General features: G+C 41.8%; 2 protein-coding genes across 10 annotated transcripts in view; one reads left to right on the top strand and one right to left on the bottom strand.

The window, feature by feature from the left end:
* The window catches only part of LOC308593903 (uncharacterized protein), a 57,042-nt gene that overhangs the window by 20,691 nt on the left and 27,253 nt on the right, over window positions 1–9,098 (top strand). The gene's annotated exons all lie outside the window — the stretch shown is intronic.
* The window catches only part of TRIO (trio Rho guanine nucleotide exchange factor), a 284,165-nt gene continuing 280,652 nt past the window's right edge, over window positions 5,586–9,098 (bottom strand). For all 5 annotated transcript variants that reach the window (XM_081206097.1, XM_081206099.1, XM_081206098.1 and 2 more), the window contains exon 57: window positions 5,586–8,063. In XM_081206097.1, coding sequence (XP_081062223.1) covers window positions 7,521–8,063 — 543 coding nt within the window. In that variant the 3' untranslated portion in view covers window positions 5,586–7,520. The remainder of the gene's footprint in view (window positions 8,064–9,098) is intronic.

The following is a 9,098-nucleotide window of genomic DNA, read 5'->3' as shown; positions in this document are numbered from 1 at the left end:
GTCCAGTCAAAGGTGACTATGGGGTCGCAGCACTTATCTCACTTTCGGGTTAAGGGAGCCGGCGTTTGCCCACAGATAGCTTTCTGGGTCATGTGGCCAGCATGACTAAACCACTTCTGACTCAACGGGACACTGTGACGGAAACCAGAGCGCAAGGAAAAGCTGCTTACCTTCCCACAACAGTGGTACCTGTTTATCTACTCGCACTGGCGTGCTTTCCAACTGCTAGGTTGGCAGAAACTGGGACAGAGCAACGGGAGCTCACCCCGTCGCAGGGATTCAAACCACCAATCTTCCAATTGGCAATCCCAAGAGGCTCAGTGGTTTAGACCACAGCGCCACCAGCGTCCCCCATGTTAGGAACTAGGTAAACACCCTTTAAAGTAACTAAACACTCTAATTGTTTTCAATAACCTCCTCTCCCCAAAAAACCCTTTCAAAATTCCTGACCTAAATCTCAAAGAAAAAGTAAATATCAGGAAGCCACTAAGTACAATTTCCAAGTCAGAGGGCGAGGCTTTAGTGCCGCATGTGTCTCCTTACACTTCCTTGTGAGAAGCAGCAGTGTGTTCTGACCCGTTCATATTAGATACCCACAGGATCAGGGCAGATTAGAGGTGATGACACTGTAGATAGCTCTGAGTGAGCAGCTTGCTCCGACAAACACTGAAGTTAAACTGAGGTCTTAGATGTCTCTTCCTCGTGACCCCCTTTCCCAAGCTCCACCTCCTTGGCCTGAAGACTTTAGCCTGGAAGAGTGCTTCTTTACTTCTCTGTGGCTTCATTCCTGTGTGCTCCCTGCACAAGTGGGCAGGTGTGTTAGTGCCAGAGGCACATCCGGATAACATCTGGTTCTAGGGATGGCAGATCCTGGCTCAGGTACTGTACTGTGGGCTCGGAACTATCAACCTCCTCTTCCTCAAACACTGAACCATCAGCATCAGAAGCCTACTCCACTTGGTAGTACAACCACCCTGGACTCAGCTGGCTCCTCCTCTGATTTGGAGCTTGAACCCAAGACCGTGGCAGAATAAATGATGCATAGATAGGATGCAAACATGTTTAGCATTCATTCAGAAATCAGAGGACTCCACTTTTCCTGTCAGAGTTTGAGTATCTTGTTGAATATTTTTTTTTTATACGGTTTTGCAAGATACCTGGAGTACTCCCCTTACCGCTAAACTGCTTGTTCATGCGAATGGTACCAGAGTACTGGCTTGGCCATATATCTTACCAGGCAAATTGTTTCTCTGTGATCTGAGATGTTCAGGAAATGATTCCTTGGTACAGAGACAACTCTAGAATCTCGAAAGCGTGAAAGTCTTCAGGGGAAGGAATCGTATATTTACTGTCTCTCAACCAAGTTGGATGCGTTAAGAGTGTGTGTGTAAACAGTAGAAGCAGGGCTGGGGGGACGGTGAGAGGGAGAAAGTTTGGAATGAGATAAGAGTCTGAAAGGAAGATGTAAAACTACAGTACAGTGGTACCTCAGTTTAAGAACGATTTGGTTTACAAACTCCGCAAAACCGGAAATAGTGTCTTGGTTTGAGAACTTTACCTTGGTCTAAGAACGGAATCCAAATGGTGGATGGGCACCGGTGGTAGGAGGCCTCATTAGGGAAAGCACGCTTCGGTTTAAGAACAGTTTTGGTTTAAGAATGGACTTCCGGAACGAATTAAGTTCGTAAACCAAGGTACCACTGTATCTCTCTCCCTGGAGATCGGATGTGGGAGAAGTGGCTATTACAAGAACTCCTTAAATCTCCAAGGAAAACCCAAAATGGTTGCTGTAGCCCTGTCCTCCAGTTTGTTGAAAGTTTTCTTCCTCTGAAAAAGGCTTCATTTTCTGTGTAATTCGTAGGACCATGAGGCGGACTGAGGCCGTCATCTTGAGCAGGGTGGAGTTGCCACAGGTGGCCTTCACCTCTGGAGAAGTGAGAAGCAGCTAGGGCAGCAGAATTGGGACTATGAATCTTGCGTGACCAACAGCTTTTCTTCCCGAGTAGTTGAGAGGTTCCACATCATCACACTCGTCATTACAGGTGTCTCTGCCACAAATAGTGGACCTTCCAAACATACTGATACTTTATATGCAGTGCTTTCTAAAAAAATGTTTAGGGGTACTCTCATTTTGATTCAAGAAAACCACCATTTTATAGTTAAAATCAGGAAAATTAAAACAGTAAATGGACAAAAGGGGGTAGCAACGGAACTGATGATTCACCGTGCTAGAGAAGAAACTAAACATCTTGTAAAAATTTGTTTCTTCTCCCTTTAGATCCACAAAATGTTTAGAGGTATGCGTCCCCCTGCGTCCCCTCAGAAAAAAGCACTGTTTATATGTACAGTGGTACCTCGGGTTACATATGCTTCAGGTTACATACGCTTCAAGTTACACACTCCGCTAACCCAGCAATAGTGCTTCAGGTTAAGAACTTTGCTTCAGTATAAGAACAGAAATTGGGCTCCGGCGGCGCGGCAGTAGCAGCAGGCCCCATTAGCTAAAGTGGTGCTTCAGGTTAAGAACAGTTTCAGGTTAAGAACGGACCTCTGGAACAAATTAAGTACTTAACCCGAGGTACCACTGTATTGCATATTTGGAAATACAGTGGTGCCTCGCAAGACGAAATGAATCCATTCCGCGAGTCTCTTCGTCTTGCGGTTTTTTCGTCTTGCGAAGCAAGGCTATTAGCGGCTTAGCGGCTATTAACGGCTTAGCGGCTATTAACGGCTTAGCGGCTTAAAGAAAAAGGAAACAAACTCGCAAGACGTTTCATCTTGCGAGGCAAGCCCATAGGGAAATTCGTCTTGCGGAACGACTCAAAAAACGCAAAACCCTTTCGTCTAGCGAGTTTTTCGTTTTGCGAGGCATTCGTCTTGCGGGGCACCACTGTACCACAGTTGGCAAAATCATGCCTACTTATAAAAGCTTCTCAAAAAATACCATCCAAAATTGATCACCCAGTTAAAGAAGAAAGTATAACACGTAATGCACGATTTACCCAGGTGCTCCCCTTTGCTATTTAAACTGTGGGATTAGTGGGACGTGGAAGGCTGTGAAAGCAAAACATGTTAAGCCGTGAAAACAGAGTGCCCGGGAACAAGCCATTTTTTAAAAAATAAAAAAACCACCAGCACCAAGCAACTTGGGCATTATTAAGATTCTATGTTTCTCCATTTATTTTTGAGCTGCAATTTGCTCAGTCCTGTTATCCAAACCCAACTCAAATTGTGCCTTTCTTGGCTCACGTTGCTTGCATGTTACTCGGCTGATGCTGACGCTGTGAAGCAGTTATTGGGTGACCTTGCCTCATACACACACACACGAGTTTCATGCAGTAAACCTTTTTTTATAAACTTAAGGGACTTGTGGAGCAATGGAAACAAGCCCTAGTTCAGTTCTTTAGCCATGGGCCCAGAGAACTACAAGGATCAAACAGCCTGGAATTGAACATTAAAAGCTTTGGGGGGGGGGAAATAAAATACCTTTGTCCAATGACAAAGCTGCATATGAACCAACTCCTAAGGGCTGTGGGGCCTTTGCCCCCCCCCAATAAAATATTTGAGGGGCCGGGCCCCCACAAAGTTGATGGGGCATTCCCATTCAAATTATGTGTGCGCACTACGTCTTCTAATTGATTATGCAGGGTGGGGCTTCCCTTGGCCCCCAACAATATTTTGTTCCAAGTTGGCACCAAGTTGCAAAGTTGTGAGGTGAGCCTCAGTTGGGAATTCATGTTACTGCAGTTTGAACTGCAGAATACAATTATGCTAAAAACAGATCAATACACTTTTTTAAAACAGCAGCAGCAGCAGCAGCAAACTTAGTTGGTCTCCAAGGTGCTACTGGACAATTTTTTATTTTATTTTTATTTTTTTCCACTGTCAGACCAACACGGCTACCTACCTGAAGCAAACAGACCAGGGGTCAGCAACCTTTTACAGCCATGGGCCGGTCCACTGTCCCTCAGACCTTGTGGGGGGCCGGACCATATTTTGAAAAAAAAGTATTGAATGAATTCCTGTGCCCCACAAATAACCCAGAGATGCATTTTAAATAAAATCATACATTCTCCTCATGTAAAAACATGCTGATTCCCGGACAGTCTGCGGGCTGGATTAAGAAGGCGATTGGGCCGCATCTGGCTCACAGGTCTTAGGTTGCCTACCCCTGAAATAGATTGTGTGCACACAGTTACAAATACATCTAACTGTATATCCTCTGGTCTCTTAATAAACAGAATCCTTTGCAGCAACCACACTAACACTGTGCACACAGGCTGTGTGTTGGGGCATGTGGCCCAGTTTCTCCCACTTTGCTCTTCCCATTGCAAAAGCAAGCAAATGAACCAGGAAGGAGATAGCTTAGCATTATGTCTGAAACTCAGAATAATGGTTTGCTTCTCTCTAACAAGCCAGGATTTGTAAGTCACAGGGTGGATAAAAATAAATGATTTTTATTTTATTTTTGAAAATGGATTTTTTTAAAATTTAAATTGGATTTTTAAAATAAATTGCTTTTGGAGGAAAAATCTTTCTCAAGATAATTTTCTACTTAAGTTACATTATAGTCGGAAGGCTATTCACCAGGGAAAAAGGATTTGTTTTAAGTTTTTAATGAGTGCTAAAGCTCAGTCTGGTTTTGTTTAATTTAAAAAATTGTTTATCCACATCAGTTAACAAACATGGATACATATGCTATAATGTTTTTGTTTTAGTTCAGGCTTCCTCAAACTCGGCCCTCCAGATGTTTTTGGCCTACAACTCCCATGATCCTTAGCTAGCAGGACCAGTGGTCAGGGATGATGGGAATTGTAGTCTCAAAACATCTGGAGGGCAGTTTGAGGAAGCCTGTTTTAGTTAAATAAATTGTTTATATTGTTATTAAGAAAATGATTATTTTTCTCCTTCCAATTAAGTGCAGCAGAAAAGTTGCCCAAATATAAACAGTTAACTTATTGAACCTCACAATAATTTCATAATTTACCTGTTTATGTATTTCTAATAGTATAACTAAATTAGTAATTTTGGATATAACTGTAAAAACTACTCTGAAAATTTATTCTTCCAAAAATGAAACCTTCATCTGGTTGTAAATAGTAAGAGTATACCAGCAAGAACGAGTCTTTCTGGAAAAAAAGAAGATTTTTTAAATCAAGTCTTACTGACTTGGGATTTAAATTGTGATTTAAATTGATTTGATTTAAATCAAATCTACCCTGGTAAGTCAACAACAAAATTTGCATTTAAGGCTTGCTAACAATCCTGTCTTGGAGGAAGACACAAAATAAATGTTAAGATATCCAGTTTTCTGGTCTTGCAAAGCAATGGTACACATCAGGCTATCTGTACCAACAAGCTGTTTGTGCACAGTGTGGTTTATTAAGCCAGAAGCTTATCGTTCTGTGCAAACATTTGTAATGGGCATCCTGCCTTTATCAGGCACACCTACAAAAGTCAGAAAGAAGCTACCTTCCTTTTTTAAAAACACTGAACACATTTCTAATACTTATAATGAAAACTGCTATAGCACTCGATCTACTAGAAGCTCCTAATTAAAAAAATAATAGTAATAATCAGGCACATCTGTTAAATATGTTTAATTTCTTTAAAATAACTGATGGCAAAATAAAATATTTACATCACATCATACTGTGTAAACACGCAATGTTGCTGTACAAAGAAATATACATGCAAAATAAAGCAAAAATCCAACTAAAATAAGGAATGAAATAATAATTCACAAGCAAAAAAAAAGTTATGGTTGGTATGAATACATATCCATCCAGTTTTGATTTTAATTTTTTGTTTAAAAAGTTTCTGTACAACTTTACAAAAAGGAGAAATAAATAGATTACAATGGAAGTTGCAATTATTAAAATTAAAACCAAAGCCAGATTATGGCTTAAGACGGACTGCTATGTCTATTTTGTAAGGGATGCAGGCTAGGTATGTTTCAACAGGCATAAATCACAAAGAGAAACATGGATGGCTGAACATCCATGCTAGTTCACTTATGCACAGAAAACCATCAATGACTTAATATTTCACATATTGCCTATGTCTTGGAACTCATTTAAAAAAGCAGACAGTTATTTTCTGTCAGGTTCCGGTCCAATTTATGTATTTTCTTCAAAGAGGAAAAACACACACACCATTCACTCAGTTATTGTACAGAAAGCAATAGACAAATCTGAAAATTCTAAAAAGCAGAGATCGATTACGGGGTGAAATAACACTTTGGCATCTCGAACAAACAAAACAAACCGTCTTTTGAAAATGTCGCCTTGTTTTCCTTATCCAGTTTGCATTTCAGGAAACGAAAGTAATTTTACAATCCTTTTAAAACCAGCAAGACTTCCGAACTAGGTCCTAAGCTAAGGCTCAAGTTAATGACACAGTGATAAAACCCCCCAACTCAGCCCTGGAAATCCCCAACACAAAAGTCATAAAGTTCGCCATACTATGAATGTGCTTTTTCTATATATTTATTACAGTTACAACAGGGGTTCTCATAAATAGTTGCATAAAATGTTAAAGCCACAACATTGCACATGATATGAAATTAAAAAAAAACCCAAAACAAAACAAAAATCCCAAAGTGAGTGCATTTACAGTATTTTCTTCCTGCTGTATACTGCTTGACGATAAGAGGTTGGCTTAAGGACACCAAACCCAAGAGTTCTTTTCTGATAGGTCAAGCCAAGGCTGACCTGAACTGAAGACCCACACAGTGGTTCACCACCATTTAGGGGGAAGTTATAGGGAGAGGAGAAGAGGGGGGAAATTAAAGAGACACAGGTTGAAGGCAGGTAACAGTCTATTTACAAGTAAGGCCTACATTTTATCAGAGCAAAATGGTTCATTCTGTTTGTATGCAAAAATCTTGAGGTTGGATGCACTTTAAAAGCAGAGTCCGATCTCAGTGCACTGCTATGCAAGATACACACAGGCGAGGCAACTGGAAAGCTCTATGTCCAAGTCCAAAAAAATAAAATAAAATCAGATGGGTCAAAACGGACACCATCTAGACGGGCAGCCATTTTGTTCAGTCGTCTTTTAAGTGTCAGTGTCTGTACCTTGTCTCTCAATACCAGTGCTTTGAACAAAGGCATATTTTTTCCCCTCTGTCTAAAATCTTGAAAACGCTAGTTAAGATCGGTTGCAAAATTTCAATTCTCGTCAGACGTTTTAAAAAAAGGATTTTTATTTTTTTGCAGAACCCTGAATTAAAATACTGTAGTAAGTGTCAAGTTCTTCATTGCCTTTTGCAGAGTACAATGTTGCAGTCCTCCACCCCAACATAGTTTTGCAGTGCTAGTCCCAAGTACAACCGTGCTTAAGATTTACTTGGAATGCATTTCCACACGATGAATACGCTAGCAGCTGATTGGCTTCTGTTTTTTTTTTTTTTCTTTTTCCTTCACCCCAAATTCAAGTCAACAGCTGATTGGCAGGAGAGCTTCACCCGCAGTTTAGCTGACAGGTGAAAGAGAATGAGAGAACACATCAAAGATAGGTCAAACTTTTGGCAAGAGCCTGCTCTGTAAGAAGTTTTTAATGCTACGAATGGGTCGAACATCGTTCTGGTGTTTTCGCCGCTCAATGAATGAAGTCAGTCTGGCTATGTCAATGCTGTCAGCACTTTTGGCACTACCTGGCTGCAGCCACTGCTCCTGCAGAGCCAGTGCAGCCGAAGGGCGCTTGGCTGGGTCATCCTGCAATAGGAAACAGACAAAATCTTTGGCCTTCTGGCTTACTCCTTTGAAGTAGTCGTCTGGGAAGCTAAAGTCTAGGCGGCAAATGTTCAGGCAGGTTTCCTCTACGCTTTCGTCCAGGAAAGGAGACACGCCGCTAAGGAGAACGTATGTGAGCACTCCGAGGCTCCACACATCTGAGGTCAGGGAGACAGGATTTCCAAGGATAATTTCGGGAGCTGCAAACTCTGGGTTCCCAAGGAGCTGGTGGATGTGGTACGTGGTGTTGAGCTGGACTGCATCTCCAAAGTCAGCCAGTCGGATCGTTGCTTTGGCCAAGCTCTTGTCCACCAAAATGTTTTCAGGCTGGAAGAGACGAAGAAGGGGAAGTTGTCACTTGTTACGCCAAGCAAAGTGCCACATGTTAAATAGCCTCACCCGTAACAACCTAACTTGTACTTTCAAGCCTTAAAAATGTCGGCACGATTTCTAAACGTTCGACAGATTCCGAAATGAAACGCACAGCAAAACGAGATGAACGTATCATCTACACATTTAACGTACGAGAGGAAAACTTAAAATGCTGTGTGAGAAATACTTGAATGCATCTGGCAGCATCTTTTTATTTTGCTAAAAGCAGCTGCTGGGAAGAGCGGTTGTGGAGGGTGATCAGAACTGCAAACTAGGCGGTTCTGCATTCCCTCAATGCTACAGAATAATAAAAAATGCTCCTATTGAAGCTGCTGTTAGCCACCTAGGAGAAAACACAAAGGAATAATACAAGAGCCTTTATGTTTCCTCCTCTGTGGCTAACAGCAGTTACTGCTCTCTTTTGCAGGGATGGTGGGGAGATTTGCATTAGGGAATTGGAGACGGTAAAAGTCAAATTTCCTTCCACTTTGTAGATAGGTTGCCCCTGACGTTAAGAATCCTGCAAACCAAATATTGTGAAGTATAGATGTGAAAGTCACAATAATTTCTCCTACTTTAAGCATCAAGGTACGGCATATAGAAAGAAAGCCAAATTCACTTTAAACAAAAAACCGACACTCAGCAGTTTGCTTCTTTCCAAACAAAGCATAAGTAGAGCAGACATGACTGAGCAGAATGCTGCTTGTTCACGCTAAGCATAAACCGTGGCTTACAGGGATGTGTACACAGCTGTCAAGGGCATTTTCCAGCCAATGGAAGGCACACAACAGATAGTTTATGGTCAAAGATAACTTAGTTGCTTCTACAGCTCTGGATAGCTATATGCAGCAATCTAGTGTCCTGGCAACTCTTCCCAGGTCTGCATCCTATGGAGCAGTTGCAGCAACGGGACCACTCCGCCTCCACCACTTTAAGTACCTCCCCCTGACAGGCAGTGCACACGCAGCCAGAGACTACGCCTGCGTGGAA

The sequence above is a fragment of the Podarcis bocagei genome, assembly GCF_964188305.1.
Source record: "Podarcis bocagei genome assembly, chromosome: 8".
Taxonomy (NCBI): domain Eukaryota; kingdom Metazoa; phylum Chordata; class Lepidosauria; order Squamata; family Lacertidae; genus Podarcis; species Podarcis bocagei.
This window is presented reverse-complemented; position numbering and strand designations above follow the sequence as displayed.